The sequence below is a fragment of the Dromiciops gliroides genome, chromosome 6 (genome assembly GCF_019393635.1).
Source record: "Dromiciops gliroides isolate mDroGli1 chromosome 6, mDroGli1.pri, whole genome shotgun sequence".
In the NCBI taxonomy this organism is placed as follows: Eukaryota; Metazoa; Chordata; class Mammalia; order Microbiotheria; family Microbiotheriidae; genus Dromiciops; species Dromiciops gliroides.
Window position 1 is genome coordinate 23322905 of NC_057866.1, and position 22816 is coordinate 23345720.

The following is a 22816-nucleotide window of genomic DNA, read 5'->3' on the forward strand; positions in this document are numbered from 1 at the left end:
TGCGGACAGGCAAGGGGGCAGCCGGGGCTCCAAAGAACTAATCCAGACACTTCAGCTCAGGGGCTGCCAGCGGCCCGAGCCTCCCGGCCTGACCCGTGCAGTTCGGCCAGGCAAGTAGCCCTGCCGCCCCCAGGCCCGCCTCCGCTGGCACCCCCACGCAGGGTTGTGCCAGGGTCACACCGACTTCCCACCTGACTCCTGTCGGCTATTGGCAATCTCAGCCGGGCAGCCTGGGGCTCTGCTGACTCTGCCCCTGCCCCCCCTCCCTCCCCGGCTCAGGGGCCCCCCAAGCCCTCCCTTCGGCCCTCCCCCTGTCTAGGGGCCGCTGCCCCGGCAGGAGCGACCTCCCGCTCCCCAGCCAAGGTGGGCCTGGCTGCGGGTCCCGCCGGCCCTCGCCGGGTCTGGCTGCGGCGGCGGCGGGGAGGGGGCGGGGCCGGTGGGCTGGGCTTCCCCGGGGGAGGGCCCCGCGCTCCGGGAGGCAGCGGCACCGGCCGGAGCAGGAGCAGGACTCGGGCCCGGCAGCCTCGGCGGACCCCCCCCCGGCCCCAGCCGCCACCCCCCGAGCGCAGGGACACGGTGAGTGGGGGGAGGGCAGCGCGGCGCGGCCGGGCTCGGGTCGGCTCCGGGCACGCTCTGGGTAGGGCTGGGCAGGGCCGGGCAGACTGCGGCGGGCCGGGCCGGGCCGGGCGGGCGGGCGGCGGGAGAAGCCGAGCGGGCCGGGCCGCCCTCCTCCTCTGCCTCCTCCTCCTCCGCCCCCCAGATCCGGCCTCAGAAGTTTGCAGCCCAGTCCAACTCCCGCCCCCGGGAGCCCCCGGCCACCCCGCCCGACGAGGGGGGGCAGGGGGCGGGAGCCGCGGCGGCCGGGCAGCCGAGGGGCGGGAGAGGGGGCCCGAGGCAGAGCGCAGCCCAGGCTGGGGGGAGGGGGCTGCGGTGCCCCCCACGCCCCACCCCGCCGGCGCGCAGGGAGTGGGGGGCCGGCGATCCCCTCTGGGCCTCCAGGTGGAGGAGCCCCCCGCCCCTCCCCCAGGAGCCCCCTCTCAGGTGGGAGCGCTCCTTCCAGGCCCTGCCCCTCCCATCCCCGTGGCCCCCCACCCCCCAACCAAGTTCAGCAAGTTTTGCCAGCGCGGTGGGAGCCTCTCAGCCAGGTCCCGTCCCCATTCCGCGTGGGCTCTGAGGCATGGACGGCGGCCGATGCCGGGGGAGGGGGTGGGCAGAGCAGGGGCCTGGGTATGGGCTGCCCCTCTGGCCTCTCGAGTGCGTCACCGAGCCAGCCTTGCTGGCAGCGGGCAGGTTGGCTTTCCTGAAGCGTCCCTTTGTTTTGCCCCTCCCTGGGCCCTTTCTCCTCCCCTTCCCTCACTCCCCAAAAGTCTTAACGGCCCCCCACCCCCATTCCGTACTGCCACCTCTCCGGGCTCTGTGCGTGCTGGGGCTTGCTCCGTCACCGCCTCACTGGCCTAGGAAGGCAAGCCTGGCTGCGCTGTGGGCCACGTACCCCCTCCCCCAAAGCCTAGAAGGGCAGGGGTGGGCGAGATACCCCTTGAAAGTTGAGAGAGCCTGATCCCAATCATGGACCCCCCCAGACTGGGCAAGCACAACCGCCCTCCCCCCCAACTTAGGAGGAGGAGCCCTCCAGGTCCCGTCTGTGACTCAAGACTGCAGAACGGGCCCAGCATTGCCAGACGGGCCAGGCAGCTGGGGCTGCTCAGGACCAGGGTCCTCAAAGGTCAGAGCCCGCTGGGCTCCAGCTCAGGATCCCTACTGGGCCTCCCATCTCACATAGGGTCCGGCCCTGCCAAGGACTCAAGCGATACCCTGAGCTTTCACGGCTGGGGGCGGGAGTCAGGGAGTTTCATGCCAGCTTCACCCATGCCCCTTGGCTTCCAGCCAGCTGAGTGGTGAGACACTGCCATGTCCTGCTGAGGTTTGTCCAACTGGGGAGCCAGATTGCTAGGGCCTCAGGTCTTTCCTGGCACCCACTGGGAAAGGGAAGAAATCCTTTACTTTCTGGGGCAGGGGGGATTCTTGTCCCCTCAGTTTGTTCAACAGGTGAGCGGGCGGGGCCATTTGCAGACCTGGGGGTCCAGAGGGCGTGTCCAGGGGCCAAAAGAAGCAGGGCCAGGGTGTTTTGGGGGGCAGCTCCCTAGATCAATTGTTTCTATTTTTTGACCATAGGGTAAAAGAGGGGCTTTGTGGCCCTGGCAGTGCCCTGGGCTTTGGGCTGAGTGTTTGTTCTGAGAGGCCAGAGGGAGCTGTGCCAGGTCTTCAGCACACAGCAGGCTCTGTTCTGGGGAGGGGGAGGGGAGCAGAGCCAGGGGTGGCCCCCTTCAGAGGCCTCCTCCTGCACCCTGTCCCAGCGGTAAAGAGCCAGGAACCAGGGCACAGGGGGCAGGGAGTGGGCTTGGGGCAGGATTGGAGCCTCTACCCGTAGCCGAGCAAAGAGATCCTTCCTGCCTCTTGGCTGGGCTGGTCAGAGGCATGAGCTGAGACTGTGGCTCTGCATTAATTTATTCCCACCGGAGAACGTTTATTGATTGTACACCAGGCACTGGGTGAGAAGACAAATTGTCCCTAAGGTATTTGTCCTCAAGGAATTTCTGTTCTATTAGGGGGAGACACCCTGTGCATATAAAAAGGGAGAGAAAAGTGGCCTTTGAGGGGCCTTGCAGGAGGTGATACTGAAGGCAGCTAAGTATTTTAAGATGCAGAGGTGATGCAAGGCAGAGAGGGTAAGTCAGGAGGCACACACAGAACGCCAGGCAAAGCTAACCAAGTGTGAAGGGAGGGCTCATAAAGCAGGAAAGGTAGGTTGAGGGCAGGCTGTGAAAGGCCTTACATGCCAAGCGGAGGAGTTTGTATTGAGACCTCACCGGAAGTCTTCACCTGGTGGCCGGCTGGCTCCTTGTAGACCCCAGCCCTGAGCAGCCCCAGCTGCCTGGCCTGTCTGGCAATGCTGGGCTCTTTCTGCAGTCTTGAGTCACAGACGGGACCTGGAGGGCTTCTCCTCCCTAGTTTGGGGGGAAGGAAGTTGTGCTTGCCCAGTCTGAGTTGGGGGTCCTATGATTGGGATCCCTTTTGGGTTTGGGTAAGACTACATGGCTGCTGAGGTCTCTTCTAAATAAAAACTTTTGTAATTCTATTTCAGCCCAAGGCATTGCATGGACTTAGAGAGAATCCAGTTCACTGCTCCTCTCTGGTTTCTCTTGGCCTGCAGAGTGGGCACTCCTCCCTGGAAATGCCCAGAGGGAGCAGGGGGTGACAGCCCAAGAGTGAGACTGAGGCCCCTCCCTGGGGTCTGCAGACCATCTCAGCCACCTTTGCCTTGTCTTGGGCAGGGTCTTGGCTCTCCCTGATGCCCAACCTGGGTTGGTTTGTAGGCAGAGAATGCTTCCCTCTCCTTTCATTTGGGTAGCCCTGGGCTTGGGGACCTGTGTGGCCAGCCACACTTAAGGAAATCTGTTCCTAGTTCTCCTAAGGCCCTCCCTCCCCTTCTGGCTCTTGGGAGGGTGTGTGCCTGCCCACTCAGGAACTGGGTTTCCCGAAGGCCATCGGCCTTTGCTAAAAGATAAAGAGATGTCACCTTGTCCTGACTCGGAGACAGACAGGTTTCTCTGGTTTTCTGTGACCTTGGTATAGGAAAGATTTTTGGCTCTAGGTCCAAAACCCAGCTCTGCCACTTACCATTGCAAGGTGCGTGACCTCGGGTGAGTCATTTAACCGCCCTCGAGCCTCAGTTTCTTCATCTGTAAAATTAGCAATTTGGACCAGATGGTTTCAGAGGGCCCTTCCAGGTCTAAGGCTCTATTAGTCCCGGATTCCATTCAATGTGAGGTTTCTCTGCAAGCCTCATTTGTTTGCTGGCCACATTCTTGCTGCTTTTGTGGTCTGTGAGTGCCCCAGACTGGAAAAGTTCACTTCCAGGCGGAGCTATGGCTGGGGGAGGCTCGGCATGAGCCGAACATCCCCTCATCCCCAGGCTCTTGCACAGAAAAGAAGCAGTGAACTTTGTCCTGGAGATGGAAGTGACTCAGCACCCTAAGATTTCTGTGGAGGAGCTCGATGAGACTTCAGGGTTTTGGTTGACTTTTTTTTTTTGTATAAAGAATGTTGCTTATCTGGCATGAGGAGTAGGGTACTCATCTTGGAGTGAGGAGGGCATGGGTTCAAATCCTACCTCTTAATAACTGTCTGAGGGGCAGCTAGCTGGCGCAGTGGATAGAGCACTGGCCCTGGATTCAGGAGTACCTGAGTTCAAATCCGGCCTTAGACACTTAACACTTACTAGCTGTGTGACCCTGGGCAAGTCACTTAACCCCAATTGCCCCTCGAAAAAAAAAATAACCGTCTGACCCTGGGCAAGTTACTTAATCTCTCTCGGCCTCAGTTTCCACATCTGCAAAATGGGGAAAACACCATCTACACCCACGGTATCTACCTGACAGACTTGTTGGGAGCCTCCAATGACAAATAGTAAAGAAAAGGTTTTGCAAACTTTGAATCACCCCACACACGTCAGTAGTTAGGGTTATGATTCACTCTATTTCAGACTTTCCCAAAGCATTTTTTTTTACATCCATTTTGTCATTTGATCATCATAATCCTGTGAGCCTCGGTATCCCATTTTACAGATGAAGAATTGAAGCACAGAAAAAAAAGAGCTTAAATGGGTTTAGCGGAGGTCATTAGGCAGGGAAATGCCATAGCGGGTGGGGCCCTGGACTTTGAGTGAAGACCTGAGTTCAAATCCTGCCTCCCACTGTTACTAGCAGTGTGACCCTGGGCAAATCATTCAGTTTCCTCTTTATCTAAATTGGTGATAACAGCACCTAGGTCCCTGGGCTGTTGTGAGGATCAAAAGAGATAACATATGTAAAGAGTAATGGAAACTCTGAATAGCCTTAAGGCTAATTGTTGCTGCTCTTGTTATCATTTTTGGTATTGTTGTTGTTTGTATTATTATCATCAAGCTAGTGATGTAGGCAGGCCTGGACCTCAGGTCTCTCTGCCCTTGGCCCCATCCTATGCCGCCCTATGCTACCGTCCTATTTCCCAGGGAACTTGTAGAGCTGCCATGGGGAAAGATGGTAGCTGTGCCCAGGAGAGTCCTTGGTTGGGCGACTTTGTCTCTCTGTGGGTGTTTGGAGAGGAGCAGGGGCCTCCCCAGGCTTGGGGCAGAGATCCCTCTGTCCAGAGCCCCTTGGCAATGGGGGCGTTGGGCCCGGCTGGTCACGCTCCACCCGGCCATCTAATCCCTGGCCATATCGTGTGACCTGGCTGGCAGTCCCCCCACCCCCCTGGAGTTGGCCACTTTAGACAGCAGCTGCTGTGTCAGGGGAGCCGGCCCCTCCCCTGCCTGACTGCCCCCTCTCTCTCTGACCTGCATTTTTCAGATTAGGAAGGAGAAGACACGGGAGCTTGGAGTGGCAGCCCCCCCAAGGCCCTTGGCTGCCATCTTGAGGCCTAGGTAGGCCAGGTGGTGATTGGGAGCAGGGTGGGGAGTGGGGGAGAAGCTGGAGGGTAGAAGAGTAGGGAAGGTGGTATGTGGAGGGATCCCTGATTTGGAATGGGGAGGTTCTGGGCAAGGAGAAGCCCTCCCCCCCTCCCTGTGCCCGACCATTCCGGTCACTCCCAGCTCCCTGAGCTCTGGGGTTGGGGGAGGGCTGGGGGCTTTTTATATCCCAGAATGTGTGTCTGTGGCCAAACTTGCCCCTCCCTCGGGCAAGGCAGGACCCAGGCTCCCGTGCTGACTGTCCCGGCCCTCTGCAGCTGCCTGGGAATCCGCCACCATTCCGTGCTGTGGTGACTCGATGGCTCCGGAGGACGATGCGGGTGGGGAGATCCCTGGCGGCAGTTTCTGGGAGGTGAGGGACCCCGTGGCCCTGCCAGCGGGGACTTTGGTGGGAGGGGGAGGAAGGTGGTCCAGGGCCCGTCTCCATTCTCACCCTTGGGAATCAGTATGGTAGAAGGAGCCCCCCAGGACCCAGGGCTGAATCTGACCTCTGCCTTTCCACCTCAAGTGACTCCCCTGAGTCTCAGTTTCCTTCACTGTGAAATGAGGGGGTTGGAGCAGCCGGCCACTGAGATCCTGCCCAGTCCTTGACCAGAGGCCTCTGGTTCTTCCCTCTAAACAGTTTCTGGGGCTGATGATGTCTTCAGAGGGTGCTCTTACACCTCGTGATGGCTAGAGAGGAGCGTTTGTGTCTAGTCAAAAAGAAAAGGTCTTTCCACTTTCTCTAGGCTGGGAATATAAACGGACCGTCCAGCGTGTGGAAGACGGCCACCGGCTCTGTGGGGACCTCGTCAACTGTTTTCAGGAGCGAGCCCGGATTGAGAAGCCTATGCCCAGCAGCTGGCTGACTGGGCCCGGAAGTGGAGAGGGGCTGTGGAGAAGGGTAGGCCTGGCTCACAGCAGGCCCCTAATGAATGCTTGTGGGTGGGTCCATGGGCATGGGAGAACATTGCAGGAGCAAGGCGCCTCCCCCTGAGCTGGCATGTCCCCTCCCCCAGGCCCCCAGTACGGTACTCTGGAGAAGGCCTGGCACGCCTTCCTAACCGCAGCGGAGCGACTGAGCGCCTTGCACCTGGAGGTACGGGATAAGCTACATGGGGAGGACAGTGAGCGGGTTCGAGCCTGGCAGCGGGAAGCCTTCCATCGGCCTGTCTTGGGAGGCTTCCGAGAGAGTCGAGCCGCAGAGGATGGCTTCCGAAAAGCCCAGAAGCCCTGGGTGAAGAGGCTGAAGGAGGTGAGGCCCAGGGAGGCCATTGGGAAGTATGGGTCAGACTGGCGGAGACCAGCGCCTTAGGAGAGCTGAGGGGAAGTGGGGGGCAGGTGCGGCGTGGCTGCCAGGCCTGGAGCCTCGTGCCCATCCAATGCAGGTAGAGGCTTCCAAGAAGAGTTACCACTCAGCGCGGAAGGAGGAGAAGACGGCGCAGACCCGGGAGAGCCACGCACGGGCCGATAACGCCGTGTCCCAGGACCAGCTGCGGAAGCTACAGGAGCGGGTGGAGCGCTGTGGCAAGGAGGCGGAGAAGGTACTGGCTGTCAGGGCCGACCCTGGGCCAGTGACCTCCCCAAGGTCATAGGTCTTTCGTTTAGAGCTAGAAGGGACTGCTCAGGGCCAGTGCCACCTTCCCATTTCACTGACAAAGGGGCTGGGCCACGGCCACAGAGCCAGGACGGGGCAAAGCCGGCCCGCCCACTGCCCCCTCTTCCCCTTCTCCCCAGACTCACTAATGGCCTTTACCCTGGGGCATCTGCGGACTTGCTTTGCTCACTAGTGTTTATGTCTTTAAAGAGAACCCTGGGGGCAGCTAGGTGGTGCAGTGGATAAAGCACCGGCCCTGGAATCAGGAGTACCTGAGTTCAAATCCGGCCTCAGACACTTAACACTTACTAGCTGTGTGACCTTGGGCAAGTCACTTAACCCCAATTGCCTCACTAAAAAAAAAAAAATACAAAAAAAGAGAACCCTGAAAAGGCCTGGGAGTTTGGGGGGGGGGAATGATGTTTGTCCACCCAAAGAAATGAAGCTCTAATGATGAAATTGCAGGCACTTGGGTGAAGGAGGGCTGTGGGGAACCTTCCCCCTTGCAGCCCCCCCACCCAAGGGCCCCAAGTGTGGGCTGGGCTGAGGAGGGCCCCGATCCGCTCCCTGACCCCTCCCACTTTCCCGGCCATCCCAGACAAAAGCCCAGTATGAGCAGACATTGGGAGAGCTTCACCGCTATACTCCTCGGTACATGGAGGACATGGAGCAGGTGTTTGAAGGCTGCCAGACGGCGGAACGGCAGCGTCTTCTCTTCTTCAAAGACATGCTGCTCACCTTCCACCAGCATCTCGACCTCTCTGGCAACGACAGGTGTGGCTGCCTGCTGCTCCCGGCTGGCTTTAGAGCAGGGACCCCACCCCCATTTTATAGCTGAGAAACTGAGGCCTAGACAGGGTAAAGAATGTATCTGGTAGGAGGAAGCTAGGTGGCACAGTAGATAAAGCACCGGTCCTGGATTCAGGAGGACCTGAGTTCAAATGCAGCCTCAGACACTTGACCCTACTGTGTGACCCTGGGCAAGTCACTTAACCCTCATTGCCCTGCAAAAAAAAAAAAATGTGTCTGGTACCACGCAGGCAGTGAGAGCACCCGTCTGCCCTTCCCTGCTGGGCCTTTGGCTCTGCTTGTCTCTTCATCCTCCCTCTATCTGCTCAGGGCCTTGCATAGAATAGGTTTGAATGTAATGGAATTGGTGGAGGGAGGGAAGGTGGGGAGACTTTGTGGGACCTGGGACTGGGTCTTGGCATCTTGGCTGTCCTGAGGACTGTGACTTGGCCCTTCAGGTTCCAGCAACTCCACAGCGACCTGCACCAGGGCATCATGGCTGCCAACGATGAGGAAGACCTGCGCTGGTGGCGGAGCACTCACGGGCCCGGCATGGCCATGAACTGGCCGCAGTTTGAGGTGGGCATTCCTCTGACCCCAGGGCCCCAGTATTTTCTTTTATTAAGTTGATTAAAGTGTAATATGGGCTCAAAGATCATCATAATTGGGGGTAGGGCATAGAGATGGAAGGAGAGAAACAGAGGAAGATTGGGAGGGAGAGCAGTGGGAGAGAGAAAGAGAAAGGAGAGAGAGAGATGGAGGGAGAGAGGAAAGAGGATAGTAGAGAGACAGAGATGGGGGGGAGTGAGAGCCGGCAGGGTCCCCAGACCCTCTTTCTCCCTGAGAGGGACCCTCCTTGGCCCAGGCTTAAGAGCCCTCTTCCTGTGCCACCCTGCAGGAGTGGTCTTTGGACACTCAGCGGACAATCAGCCGGAAGGAGAAGGGCAGTCGAAACCCGGATGAGGTGACATTGACCAGCATTGTGCCCACCAGGGATGGCTCTGTGCCCCCCCCACAGTCACCAGGAAGTGCAGGGTGAGAGGGCAGGGAGCCCCTGGGGGTTATTGGGGAGGCTGGTTGGCCTTCTTCACCAGTGCTGGGTCAGTTTCTACTGAGGTTTGATGACTGAACTGAAGGCATGTAGACAATGGCATCATTCCAGCTTTGTGCCAATGGTGAGAGTGGGAAAGACGAGGAGGCTGGGCATGTGTCTTCCTGCCCATGCTGAGATGGCAGAGGAGGCTCAGGGGCTGGGGCTTTTTTTTAAATTTTTTAAAATTTTGCCAACTCCCATAGGGGGTGTGTGTGTGCGCGCGCGTGTCTGTGTCCCTGTGTGTGTCTGTGTCTGTCTGAAGGACCATTTACCTAAAGAGATGAGTTTGTGGCTTCCTGCCTTCTCTCCATTCCCCGTCCTCTCTTTCTTCACACTCTTCCCCACGGCCCTGTCTCCTGGAGGGCAGAGGGAGGGAAATGGGAGCATTTCATACTGAGGAGAGTTTTGCACAAGGGGCATGGGAGAGGTGAGGGCACTTGGGAAGACTCCTGGGCTCCACTCGAGCCTCTGATACCTTCTGGCTTTCTGACCCAGGGCAGCTCGATTCCCTCTCTCAGCTTCTGGTGCCTCAAGGTGCTTGGGCTGAGTGGCCTCTCAGGGCCCCTCCCAATCTCGAGTCCTGTGGTCTCCTAAGTGGCTGCTTGTCCCTGGTCACCCCGACTCCATTCAAGGCTGTAATTCCCGGCCCTTTAGAGGATCTGGCCCAGGTGTAGGGATGACCCGACGTCCCCATCCCTTCATTCCCCCTGGCCCCCAAGCCCAGTATAGTCTAGGGTTTGCCTGATGTGCTCCCTCCGCGCCCCCTCCCCACAGGAATGGGCAGGACGAGGAGTGGTCAGATGACGAGAGTCCCCGGAAGGGGGCCATGGGGGTCCGGGTACGGGCGCTATATGATTACTCCGGCCAGGAAGCTGATGAGCTGAGTTTCAGAGCAGGTATGAGGCTGCCCTCCCGTTTCCCCTGCACCCCTGGGTACCGGCGGAAGGAGGGGAAAGGGAGACCATATTTCTGCATCTCATGGAGCTGTCGGAGGGAGAGTCTCATGTGTTCCTTGGCCCGCTCTGGCCTGTGTTCTTAGCAGACTCCCTTGCTCCCAGCGGGCTCGGCAGGACCCTGGGATGGAGAGGCCAGCAGGGTTCCCTGGCTTCTGGCCATGGTCTTGGGCTAGATCAGGGCTTCTTCCCCTGGAGTCTGTGACTTGTTTTTTTCAAAAGTACACGGATAGTTGTGTTAGTAGCCCTGGTGCCCTTTGTACTCCCTTGTCTTTTATTTGATGCATTTAAAATAATCTTTTGAGAAGGGTTCCGTGGGCTTTAACAGACTGTCCCAGGGTCTATGGCACCAGAAAGGTCAAGAAAGCCCTCTTCTCCAGGACAGTCTCCCTGTGAAACCCAGAGGGTGGGGTGGGGCTGCCCAGTGATGCCCTTACTTCCTTCCAGGTGAGGAGCTGCTGAAGATGAGTGAAGAAGATGACAGGGCTGGTGCCAGGGCCAGCTTACAGAGCCGGGCGCATTGGCCTTTACCCCGCCAACTATGTGGAGTGTGTGGGGCCTGACGGCACTGTGCCATCCTTACCCTCTGTCCACCCTGGGCCAGAGCTCAGCCACCCCCTCCTCTCCCACCATGGCCAACTCGCTCCAAGTAGTCATCTTTCTCCTGCATCAGGCAAGCTGCAAGTCCTGGTGGAAGGGAGGGTGTTCTTGGACTTGGGGCAGGGAAGCTGCCTGGGGAGTGGTGAGACTACTGGAGGGAAGGCAGGACACCTGCCAGGCCCAGCGAGAGCTTCTGTGCCTCCCCCCTGCCCCTTGCAGCTGAGCTGAGATGCCCCTGGACCCAGGGTTCTCTGTGCCAAGGGTGTGTAGGTAGTTCCGGTCTAGTGGCCTTCCTTCCCTTGAACTATGGTTTGTTCCTAATGTGCATTAAACCTGAGAAACCACAGTGGATGTGGCGTCAGTCCTAGGTCCGGTGGGACCCACGTCTTCCTGGACTGACCCTGAGGGGTAGATGGTACCCAGGCTGAGCTAGAGGGAATGGGGAGGGGAGGGAGGGACCGGACAGCCTCCCTGGAAACCTGGAGGAGGATAGAGACATAGAGCAATATGGAAGGGCCTCTGAAGTGTCCAAGTCACTGCAGCAGGACCATGCCTGCTGGGCCACAGACAGATGGAAATGTTGAACAGAATAAATAAAAACATGCAGTCCAACACAGAGGATGTCAACGGAGGGTTTGCTAAGTCAGTCTGCAGTAGCAAGAACCCCTTTCTTGTTGAGTCAGACACGATTGCTCTCAAGTACCCCCACACCCCCTCTTTTTAGGACATGAGAATACATGTCTGGGCTCAGCCTGGGATCTGAGCAGAGCCAGGAGCCAGGCCTCAATCCTTGTACCACATTGCCTCCTAGACACCAGAAGTGGGCCTCATTGGGCAGAGGAGCTCTCGGGTCTCTTCTGGCTTGAAAAGGGTTAATCTCTAATCCACGCCTACAATTAGAATTGGGACAGCCCAGAACACTTAAGGTACAGGAATGCCAAGAGTCAAGATTCGAACTCAGATCACATAGGGTATGGAATCCCAAGAGTCCAGGACTCGAACCCAGATTCTCTGACTATAAATCCAGAGTTCTTCCCACTTGCCCACACTGTTTCCTCATAGAATACTGGAAGCCAAGCAGAGGTTGGCGATCATCTATTCTAACTTGTCTCATCTCAAGGATGAGAACATGACACGTGGAGGAGCAACACATATGTTGGAAAGTGCCTGGGCTGAGGTTAGAGGACCTGGGTTCAGATCCCACACTCCCTTGGGGACCTTGGGAAAGGCACACGACCTTCTCCAGGGCCAGTTTTTCCACCTGTGACATGATGGGGTTGGACGAGACGACCTCTGGAGATGCTTTTGGCCCTAATGCTATGATGCTGTGATCTCTCTAAGAGGAATCTGCCCACAGTTACCCAGCTAGTTTGTGGAAGGTCCGGGGCAAGACACCGGGACTCCTGAAATTGGTCACTGCCTCTGGACTTGGAGAATGGAGCCAGCCTGGGCCTTTCGATTTCTCAGATTCCTAAGAATCCTGGCATTTGGAACAAGGCCCTGCAGATCAGCTAGTCTGATACCTCCCATTTTACAGATGAGAAGACTAAGGGAATCAGCCAGAGTTTTTTCTTTTTTCTTTTTTTTTTAGTGAGGCAATTGGGGTTAAGTGACTTGCCCAGGGTCACACAGCTAGTAAGTGTCAAGTGTCTGAGGCCGGATTTGAACTCAGGTCCTGCTGAATCCAGGGCCAGTGCTCTATCCACTGCGCCCCCTAGCGGCCCGACTAGAGTTTTGTGACCCCAGATCTTGGGCCTTCCCCAGCGTACCAAAGCTGCTTTTACCATAAATCAGGGGGTTGGATGACAAAGCCCCTTTTGGCTCTATAGGCTAGGGGTGAGAGCTGGAGAGCTGGGGATGGAACTCTCCCCTGAAGCCTGGATAGAACCTGGCCCAAAGTCCTGGTCCCTTTCTCTGGGAATCCTTGAGACTTTCGCATTCTCTGTGGAGTGACCCAACTGGAGGGAAGCAGCTAAGTCTCAGGAGAAGTGGGCCCTGGGGCAGCTAGGTGGCGCAGTGGGTAAAGCACCGGCCCCTGGATTCAGGAGTACCTGGGTTCAAATCCGGCCTCAGGACACTTGACACTTAGTAGCTGTGTGACCCTGGGCAAGTCACTTAACCCCCATTCCCCCCCCCCCCCAAAAAAAAGGAGAAGTGGGCCCTGTGTTTTCTCTGACGAAGGTGGATCCCAAGAAGACCACCCTATTCCGCAGACTGGAGGCTCACCTGGAGAATGTGGGGAATGTTTAGCCTGGAGAATGGAAGCTCTGGAGGGGATAAAAGCACCTGCCTCAAGTGTCTGAACAGCTTCAGTGTGAAAAGAATCTGCATTTGCAGTCCGATGACTTGGGTTCAAAAAGTGGCTTGGTGTGACCGGGCAAGTCCTGTAGGCTTGTTTCCTTATCCACCAGTCAATCAATAAACCTGTTTTTGGAGAGGACCATTTGGAATTGGATTTAAGTGAGGCAGAACTGTTCAAAGTCACCAGCCTCACTCTCTCCTCCAGAGGCAGTATCTGATCCAGTGGCAAGATATTCATCAGGACCACTGGAGATGGCCCCCATGTTTAAGGCAATTGGGGTTAAGTGACTTGCCCAGGGTCACACAGCTAGTGGCTGAGGTGAGATTTGAACTCAGGTCCTCCTGACTTCAGGGCTAGTGCTCTATCCACTGGGCCACCTAGCTGCCTGTCTTGTATATGAAGAACACCCAAGAAGCTGGGGTCACTTGATCAAAGAATATGTGTTGGGGAGTAAAGTGTAAGAAGGCTGGGAAGGTAGGAAAGGCCTGGTTATGAAGGACTTTGATGCCAAACAGAACATCTTGTATTTGATCCTAAAAGTGATAGGGAGCTACTGGAGTTGATTGAGTGGGAGAGTTACATGGTCCAACCTGTACTTTTGGAAAACCACTGGTGTCTTAAAGGAGGGTGGACTGGGAGAGGCTGGAGGCAGGCCGATCCATTAGCAGCTATTGCAATAGTCCAGGTGTGAGGTGAGGAGGGCCTTCGGCAGGGTGGGGACAGGGTTAGAGGAGAGAAGTGGGGTCTTCAAGAGGCGATGTAGAGGTGAAATGGATATGGGGGGTGGGGTGCGGAATTAGGAGTCCAGGATGACTCTTGGGTTTCAATCACGAGGACTGGGAAGCCAGGGTTGCCTTCTACAGTAATAGGGAGGGAATGGGGTTTAGGGGAAAAGTTCTGTTTTGGACATACCCAGTACTGGGCGTCCAGTTCAAGATGTCTGAGAGGCAGTTGCAGATGCAAGATTGGAAGCCATTTGGGGGCGGAAAAGGTAGATTTGGAAATTAAATCCTGGGGAACTGAGGAGATCACCAAGTGAAGTAGTGAAGAGGCCACGAAGAATACGTGGGCTCAGAGGATCCAGCAAAGGAGACAGAGGTCTGGTCAGAGAGGGAGGAGTGCCCTGAAACCTTAGGGGGAACAGCGAGGTTGGCAGTGTCGGGGACATTGGCAGAGAGGGCAGAGAGCATGAGGATTCAGAAAAGGTCCCTGGCTTTGGCAGCTGAGACATCTTTGGTAACCGCGGAGAGAGCAGCTTTGGGGGAAAGATGGCGATTCCAAAGCAGAATGTAAGGGGTTAAGAGGAGGAGCAGGGGTGGGCGGAGACGACCTCCGTGGTGCCGTGGGTGGCACACTGGACCTTAGTTGGAAAGAGTCTGGCCTTGTTCTGCTTGGCCTTGGGGGCGGGGGTGGGCAGGGAAGGGAATAAGCGTTTACAAAGCGCCGTGCCTGTGGAAGCTCATTCCGAAAGGAGCAAAGGATCACAGCCGGAGGGGCTGCCCAGGTGTGGGGCGGGGTGTAAAGCCAAGGCTTGCGGATTCACCTCTCACTTCCGATTGTTAAAATCCCTCCACAAGCATTTGCTCCTCGGAAATGTGCAAACACTACTAAAAGCTGGGCTTGATTGGCTGTGCAGATTATCTAGACTTCGGGACGGGTTAGAGAAAGCATCAATAATGCAGATTAAACTTCAACGCGTGTCGAGCATTAATTCCACACCTCGCCCCTCGCCCCCCACCCAACCCCCATTTACCCACACACCCTTGGTTGCAAGGTGGTAACTTTCCCGTTATTGGAGTTATTCAAGTAGCGATGCTAGGCTAGAAGCTGAACCCGAGGTTCCTTCCGGCCCTGGAGGTTGAGCTTCCAGAAGAGTTGGGGGACTGCGTCTCCTCTGGGCTCCGGGGCCTCAGTCCCAAGCTCCGGGGACACTGGCCCGTGGGGACACATTGTTGATCATCTCTGACAACCTGCCTGGCCCCGCCCACCGGCCGCAGAGGCCCCGCCTCCTGGGCGTGCCTTTAGGCTGCAAATCCCTTTTTTTCGTCCACTTCTCTCCGCGGTCGCGGTTTGGGACCAGCTAGGACCCGTCACGCCCGCCCCCATACAGGCCTCGGATTGGCCCGGGGCGAGAGACTCGTCATCCCTGCCATAGGCTGTAGGGTAGCCTCGGAGCCGGCTCGTCGCGGTTGTTGTTTCTTTCAGGCTGTTGATTGGTTCACGAAAACTACGTCATCCCACCCCATGCCTCCCAGCCGGCTGCCGATTGGGCTGGGCGTAACCCCTCCCATGGCCCCGCCTCCCTTTCCTCGGATTGGCTTTTGGTAGGACCCGTCTGTCGCGGTTGTATCTGGGAAGGAGAGAAAATGGCGGCGGAGCCGAGCAAGACCGAGATTCAGACTCTTTTCAAGAGGCTCCGCGCAGTGCCGACCAACAAGGTGCGGCCCCGGGGCAGTCGGGACGCGCGGGGAGGGGGCAGGAGGGCAGGGGGCGTCGGCGTGGCCCCGGGGCCCTCCCCCTGCGGCTCAGGCCCTGCCGGCGACCCCGACCCCGGGCCTCCGCTCCCCTTGTCCCCTGGCCCGTCCTGTCCGCCAACCGTCCCGGGGCCTCCGGCCCGCCTGCTCTCCCTCCCCCCAGGCGTGCTTCGACTGCGGCGCCAAGAACCCGAGCTGGGCCAGCATCACCTACGGCGTCTTCCTGTGCATCGACTGCTCTGGGGTGCACCGCTCCCTGGGCGTCCACCTGAGCTTCATCAGGTGGGCCCGCCCCGCCCCCCGGGCCGGCTTCGACCACCCTTTGGGGGGAGCCGGGCGGCGGGGAGGCGGGCTGGGCTGCGAGCTGCTCCGCCCCCCCCCTTCCGTCAGCCCCCGGGGCCTGGGGGGGATGGAGGGCGGAGGGATGGGGGGGAGGGGACAGGACCAGGGGGCCCGGCCTCCTCCGGCCCCCAGCCCAGGCGGGCAGCATCAGCTACTTCAGCTCCCTGTGGATGGCAGCCGGGGCCTCTTCCCTCCACACCGGGACACCCGGCCTGGCAGAGTCCGGCCTCCCGGCCGTGCCCCCGGACCTCAGCCACCCCAGGCTGCTCTTCAGGGGGCGGGAGGCAGCTGGTGCTGAACGAAGCGCCCAGACTCGGGGTCACTAGCCGGGGAGGGCGGGCAGGAGCCAGGGGGTCCTCGGGCACTCATGCTCCCCTGCTCCTCCGTGCAGGTCCACGGAGCTGGATTCCAACTGGAGCTGGTTCCAGCTGCGGTGTATGCAGGTCGGGGGCAACGCCAACGCGGTAAGGGTCCTGCCAGGAGCGGGGGCGGGACAGCAGGAGGAGGCCCTGCCACCTGCCCTCTCCGGCGGTAGCTGGGGTCTGGGGGGGCACGACCACTTGGATCGGTGAAGAGTGCCTTGACTTGGGGGTGTTTTTCTCCTCTGTCACCAGACGGCTTTTTTCCGCCAGCACGGCTGCACCACGAACGATGCCAACAGCAAGTATAACAGCCGGGCGGCCCAGACGTATCGGGAGAAGATCCGGCAGCTGGGGAGTGCTGCCCTCGCCAAGTACGGCACCGATGTGAGTGCTCCTGGGCAGCAGCCGGAAGGCCCGGGGAGAGGATGGAGCACAAAGGTCTGGGCTCTAACCAGGCTTGGGTTTCTTCTAGCTTTGGATCGAGAGCGTGAACAGTGCTCCTGGCCATTCCCCAGAAAAGAAAGACTCGGATTTCTTCACAGAACATACCCAGGTAAGTACTAGGATGGGGAGGGGAACATTTAAGGCCTTTCCTTTCCCAGACCTGGGGTCTTCACATAGCAGTTGTAACTGCGCCAGCTTCCTTTCCTGCAGGGTTAAGGACAGACTGGGACTTGAGCACTTTGCTTGCTCGGTACTCTTGGGTGCTTTCTCCCTTCTGTGACTGTAGCCTTCAGGATTATTTTCCTGTCCTCAGCCCCTGGAGGGAGACACCCTAAGTATATAGCGGGGTCCTTCCTGCAGCCTGGTCTCTTACAAGGAAGAAGCTGCGGAGAAGATCTGGAAACAGCCTTAGAAACTGTCTAGTCCTAGGCCCGGAGCCATCGAGCCATGGGGGGGCGTGGGGGGGTGGAAAAGGGATTTGAAACCTGGTCTTGTGACCCACGTCAGTGGTCTTTTCCAATGCATCTTCCTCTTGATACTTGCTAAAGTTGCTAAAGTCCTCTGGCCCTACTCTGACCCCACTCCTCACAGAGTCTTTTGGAGTCACCATATGAGTTCAAGTCCCAGCTCTGCCCCAGTGGGTGAGTCTGTTTTACTGCTTCTGGGCCTCAGTCTCCTCATCCATGAAACAAGTGGGTTAAGCTGGCAGGCCTCCAAGGTCTTTCCCAGGATCCTTTCAGGGAAGTGGGCTCTCTGCTCTCAGGAGCCATGAGGGTGGTTGCAAAACAGGTTTTCCTGCCTCCTTCCACAAACTATAATCCTTGGCCTCGTTTTCCTCAAAGACCTTCGATTGAGGCTTTGAAATGTAGAGGGCTTCAGAAGTTATTGCCAGGCCTTGCAGAGCTTGTGTGACTAGGCCTTCCTTTCAGCCTTCAGCCTGGGACGTGCCAGCCTCTGAGCCTCAAGTCCCTGAACAGCCACCATCCCAGCCTGTGGAGAGCAGTGTCCCCACACGTGAGTGTGTCACTGAGGCCCCCAGGGAATGCAGAGGTGCTCCCCCCCCCCAAGTAGGAAAAAGGAGCAGAGGTCAGCAAAGACTGAGGTTGAAGGGGATACTGAGTTAAGGAACGTCTGGTGGGGGGTAGTATCTCCTTGGGTTGGAAGCTCCAGGCCAGTGTTCTCTAGTGATGTGTCTTTAAAAGTCAGGGGGTCGGGGGCAGCTACATGGCGCAGTGGTTAAAGCGCTGGCCCTGGATTCAGGAGTACCTGAGTTCAAATCCGGCCTCAGACACTTGACACTTACTAGCTGTGTGATTCTGGGCAAGTCACTTAACCCCCATTGCCCCGCCAAAAAAACAAAAAAAAAAAGTCATGGGGTCCCTTTCCCTTTACCAGGAACCTCTGAAGTTTGGGACAGGCAGCAGCCCCTCTTTTGCAAGAGGCTGAATGTATGGGGTGGGTGCCTAATTTGTGCCTTTGTGTCCACAGAGCCTAAGGAGGGCCCCACGGCTGACCTGCTTAGCACTTCTCCTAAAACCTCCCTGGGTGAGTGAGCTACCTCCAGGGCCTGGGCACCCACAAGGCTAAGGCTCAGCTTCTCTCTGGTCACACATGGACTGTGGTAGATTGGGCATCTGGGCCCTTCTGAGGGCTGGCTAGAGTGTGACTCGGGCCAAGTGGCAGCCCCTTAGCTACTGTGGACAGAGAAGCACCGGATCCTCTGAGCTGGGCCCTCTTGGTGGGTGTGGGAGGTGGGCATCAGAGAACCATATTCAGAGCCACAACACCCAGGTTTTTTGACTTGAGAGTCTTGGCCACGCTGCCTCTTAACCATGTCTCCCCCACTCTGAGGCCCAGACGCCTGGGCTTTCCCTTCAGATCTCTGGGAATCCCCAGCCAGTTCCTATCGCTAGAGCGTGGTGGTGGATGATAAGTCTTATCTGCAAGGTCCCTTTTCCAGCCCACCCTCCCTTTTGAGGTGCAGGGTCTCCTTAGGGCGACCTGATTGGGGAGGACCCATCTCCTCTGGCACAGAGCTTTCACAAGTCCCAGCACATTGTGCTGACTCTTGGAAGGCCAGGACGCCACAAAGCCAAGCTGCCGGCTGCCGGAATAGCATTCCCACCCCATGTTCTCCACGCGAAGCTGGCCTTGCGGTCTGGCAGGGTCTGCTTGGGGGCACTCTAGTGTACGTCTCTCTTTCCAATTGGGAACAGTGGTGGGGGCCCTGTGCTAGCCTCCCCTCTGTCTCTCCCCTAGAGTCCATGTTTCTGTCCACCCAAGGGTCTGTTCCTGCCAGAGGTAATGGCTTCACGGAAAGCTGTCCCTCTTTCCCCTGCATTCTTAGCTTCCTGCTTCAGGGAGCTGAGGATGGTGTTGGCGCCTGCCCCAGCCCAGCTACTCTCAGCCTTGGTTCGGGGACTGGGACTGTTGTGGGCCGACGGGCTGGGAGTTGGCGCCCTTCTCATCTCCTTCCGCCTGGGCTGGCCTCAGGGCTGGTGTCCCGTGTCTGGGGGCAGCTTTTGCCTTTGTTCCCTAAGCTGCCATTTCCCAAAGCGGTTGCTGTGAAGTTGCATGCTCTGGTCTGAGCCTGTGCCAGTGCCAGCGTCAGCTTTGCCTTTGTGTTTGATCCCACCTTTCCAATTTCTCCTGACAGAATTGAAATCCTCAATCATTGGCAAGAAGAAGCCAGCAGCGGCTAAGAAAGGGGTAGGTTCTCCAATCTGAGCAAGTGACAGTCGGCTCCCTGTTGTGGGTATGGCCTGGGCACCCTGCGTGGAGGGGCAGCAGGCGGCTTCCTGCCCAGCAGGCCTTGGGTTGGTCACCTCAGACTCTCTTATAGTTGGGTGCCAAGAAGGGGCTGGGCGCCCAGAAGGTGAGCGGCCAGAGCTTCAGCGAGATTGAGCGACAAGCCCAGGTCGCCGAGAAGCTCCGGGAGCAGCAGGCGGCAGAGGCCAAGAAGCAGGCCGAGGAGTCAGTGTGAGTATCCCAGGGCGCATGGCGTGGTTCTGCTTGGGTGCCTTTCCCTTCTGAGAGCCTGGTGGGCAGAGGATGGTCACTGAACTGGCCTTCCTCTCCCAGGGTCACTTCCATGCGCCTGGCCTATCAGGAGCTGCAGATCGACCGCAAGAAAGAAGAGAAGAAGCTGCAGAGCCTGGAGGGGCAGAAGCGGGAGCAGGCGGAGCGCCTAGGCATGGGCTTGGTGTCCCGAAGGTGGGGCTCCCTCGGGAAAGGAGGGTTGTGGAAGCAGGGCTTACCCATGGAGGAATCAGCAGTTTAGCAAGGCACCAGAGTAGGGAAAGGAATACCACACACAGGCCCTGGGTGCAAATCCTAGAGGGTGACCTGGAAAAAGTCCCCTCTCTGACCTCAGTTTCCCCAGCTACCAGATGAAGGGAGCTGGACAAGAAGATCTCTCAGATTCCCTTCAGGCTCAGTGTTTGGGAGTGTGGGGTGCGTCAGTCTTCTGCTGCCTTTGGTGGGCAGCAGCATTTCCCTGCTGATTTGCACACTGGTCAGGGGATAGCGCTGCCCTCACCATTTGTAGGTTGAGGGACTGGGGATGTTTCAGCTTGGCAGAGAACACCCATACCGGTGGCTTGATGCAGTGGGTGACTTGGCACCATGAACACAGGAAGCTGAGGGCTGGGTTGGGGACTATGAGAGCAAGTCTGCCCTTGAGTTTATGGAGGCCACACCCCTTGTGGGCTGATCCTGGGGTCCATATGTCACGGCTCCCTCGTTCTGGCTTCCTTCCCAGCTCCATCTCTCACTCGGTGCTATCGGAGATGCAAGTGATTGAGCAGGAAACGCCAGCGAATGCCAAATCCTCCCGCTCACAGCTGGACCTCTTCGATGACACTGGTAGCTTTGCTTCTGGACCCCCAAAGTAAGAGCAGTTGTAGGGGGCTGCTGGGCCTCCTTGAGCCCTGCCCTAGGCTCCTCTGAGCCTCTCCTTCTCCCTTCAGGTATAAGGATAACCCCTTTTCTCTGGGGGATGGCTTTGCTTCCCGTTGGGATACAGATGCCTCCTGGAGTGTGGACAGGATGGAGGAGAAGGAGCCAGAGGTGACCATCTCCAGTATCCGGCCCATTGCAGAAAGGTAGAGCAGCCTCTAGGGCTTCGGGGACTTGGGAGGAAAATGCGGACTATCTCAAGGGACAGGGAGCGAGAGCCTCTTTCTGTCATCCAGGCTTCCAGGCCTGAGCCTGCCTCAGTGGAGGGCTTCCTGAGCTTATTGTTCTGGGTTCCCTGCCTGGCTGGATAAGGACCTTGGGTCTTTCCCTGACTTGTCCTCCCTCGGGGGCCCATATTCCAGTGCTTTCTCTAGAGAGGGTGCAGGAAGCCTCCAGTGTGTGTTCCTTCTGTCTCCCCTCAGACCCACAAACCGCAGAGAGGTGGAGAGCCGGCCGTCAGCCGTGGAATCCAATGAAGCTCGCCAGAAGTTTGCGGGAGCCAAAGCCATCTCCTCAGACATGTTCTTTGGGAGGGAAATCGACGCCGAGGTGCGTGAGTTGGCGCTGCAGGCGGTGTCCCAGCCCGGCCCTCTCCAGCTCTGCCCCTTGTGACTACTCGGCCTTTTCCTCCTTGCAGTATGAAGCCCGTGCTCGGCTGCAGCAGCTCTCGGGCAGCAGTGCCATCAGTTCTGCAGACCTCTTTGGGGAGGCGGATGGGGCCCACGGAGCAGGTGAGAGGCCACGTGGCGTCTGCTGCACGCGAGCAGAGCTGGGGGGCTTTGCGGGGCCCCGGGTCACCCCCTTGCTTTCTTCCCACAGCGGGGGTGTCTCTGGGGAACGTGCTCCCGGCAGCGGACATCGCCCAGTTCAAACAAGGAGTGAAGTCTGTAGCTGGGAAGATGGCCGTCCTGGCCAACGGGGTGATGAATTCTCTGCAGGTGAGCGAGCCCTCCCGAGGAGCCGATTGTCCCCAACTCCCCTGAGACATCCCCCAGGAGCCCTCTTTTGTTCATGGGGAGGAGCTAGGGCAGACTCAACACCCCACCACACCCCCAGGCTACCCACCCTGCCCCCGCCCTGCCAGGAAAGATGCCAATGGCAGCCTTGCTTTTTCCCTGCATTGCCCTCACACGCTCCCCTTGTCCTCCATGCTGGGAATCAGGAGGGCTTTCTCCTCAGAGTGAGACAGGGAGGTGTCTGGCCCGGCTTGGCTGCCCCCTTCCCCCCATGTCCACTCTGAGCCAATGTTTCTGTCTCGCCAGGATCGTTATGGCTCCTACTGACCGAGGGCCCAGGGTGGCTCCTGGCGGTGCCAGTGGCAGCAGCAGCAAAGAGAAAACCGTGTTCCCATGAGCAGGGATGCTAGCCCCATGGTAGTTGTGGGGACTTGTGTGTGTGGTGCGCGCGTGCGCGCGCGTGTCAGCGCCCAGCGGGGTGGCCTGGGGAATGCTGGGGGAAGGGCGTGGTCTATCACCAGCCCCCTTCTCCCCTCCCCCACCCCAGCCCCAGCCCTTTCCTTTCAAACCTCACCTCCTGGGTGCTAGGTCATAGTGTCCCCTTCCTTCCTTGTCCTCCCTCCCTCCAGCACAGCTGCTGCTCCCCATGACTCGCTGTGCTGGGGAGGGAGAGAATTCTTTTAGTTTCTCCCAGGGCCTCCCAGCCTCCCCTGCCTCAAGGAAGGGCCTTTTTAGTAAGACTGGGAGAGGGCTCCTTTTGGTCTGACTCGCTCTCCTTGAGGACTAGAGGGAACGTGCAGCCTCCGCAGGGAGGGAGGGAGGCCAGCCTCTAAGGAGATGGGCTGCACCCGGGGCACTGGTGAGGGGAGAGGCCGGCTGGGAATGAGATCCCATTATCTGGAAGTGCTCCGGGGAGCCTGCACGGAGGCCCTTGGGATGTCCTGGCACCCGCCCCTATTTGCACTAATCACTTCTGCCTTCACAGTGGAGGGAGGCCGTGCCCCTTGCTCTCCCCATCTTGGCTGGGCTGTGTCTGGGGCCGGGGCAGCGATTCCTCCTGCTTCCCCCGGTACCTCAGGCCCAGGGGCCTTGGCTGGGTGCTGTATTCCACGAGGCCCCACAGCACGGCCACTTCTGGGTTCCTTTCCACCGGGGTGCCCCCGAGCCTCCCCCACGCTGATGAGATGCTGCTGGGAGCAGTGAGAGAGCCGGGGAGGGGGAGCAGGCTCGGATGAGCTCGGCGTTCTCGTGGGTTGGGAGGCTGTGGTTCTCTACCCAGCTGGCACTCAATGGTGTGGACCCTGCCACTGCTCAGCATCACGGAACACTCCTCTTTCTTTCCCACCTTCCCCAAAGGGACATGACTTGCTTTATGGACTGTTTGTATTATTTGGAAAAAAGTGGTGTCAATAAAGCCCAAGCTGGGCCCTGGGCCCCTTTGGTCCGAGCTGAAACAGTGTGG

General features: G+C 58.3%; 2 protein-coding genes across 3 annotated transcripts; both read left to right on the plus strand.

Annotated features, from left to right (window-relative positions):
* The first annotated feature begins 416 nt into the window (after window positions 1-416).
* PACSIN3 (protein kinase C and casein kinase substrate in neurons 3) lies at window positions 417-10863 on the plus strand. The gene is given in 14 exon segments (XM_043972193.1): window positions 417-576; window positions 5388-5461; window positions 5764-5894; window positions 6183-6330; window positions 6333-6389; window positions 6505-6740; window positions 6874-7029; window positions 7681-7856; window positions 8330-8450; window positions 8770-8906; window positions 9739-9860; window positions 10365-10394; window positions 10397-10422; window positions 10425-10863. Coding segments are annotated over 12 exon segments (1620 nt in total). The 5' UTR covers window positions 417-576; window positions 5388-5461; window positions 5764-5804; the 3' UTR covers window positions 10746-10863.
* A 4236-nt stretch (window positions 10864-15099) lies between these two features.
* ARFGAP2 (ADP ribosylation factor GTPase activating protein 2) lies at window positions 15100-22810 on the plus strand. 2 transcript variants are annotated; one of them, XM_043970901.1, is made up of 17 exons: window positions 15100-15257; window positions 15457-15575; window positions 16027-16099; window positions 16250-16381; window positions 16470-16550; window positions 17371-17455; window positions 17930-17986; window positions 18701-18742; window positions 19098-19150; window positions 19284-19420; window positions 19523-19654; window positions 20202-20330; window positions 20410-20544; window positions 20821-20947; window positions 21036-21129; window positions 21218-21336; window positions 21661-22810. In XM_043970901.1, exons 1-17 carry the CDS (start codon window positions 15186-15188, stop codon window positions 21679-21681), a joined length of 1608 nt encoding a protein of 535 aa, XP_043826836.1. In that variant the 5' UTR covers window positions 15100-15185; the 3' UTR covers window positions 21682-22810. The 2 variants fall into 2 exon arrangements, with proteins under 2 accessions (XP_043826836.1, XP_043826838.1); XM_043970903.1 differs by lacking the exon at window positions 18701-18742.
* Window positions 22811-22816: the final 6 nt, after the last annotated feature.

Bases quoted from the DNA above. Each gene is read 5' to 3' on its own strand.
- ARFGAP2 (XM_043970901.1), top strand. From the start codon at position 15,186: ATGGCGGCGGAGCCGAGCAAGACCGAGATTCAGACTCTTTTCAAGAGG. The intron at 16,382-16,469 runs GTGAGTGCTCCT...GGTTTCTTCTAG, and splicing joins TCGCCAAGTACGGCACCGAT to CTTTGGATCGAGAGCGTGAA. The intron at 19,151-19,283 runs GTAGGTTCTCCA...ACTCTCTTATAG, and splicing joins CAGCAGCGGCTAAGAAAGGG to TTGGGTGCCAAGAAGGGGCT.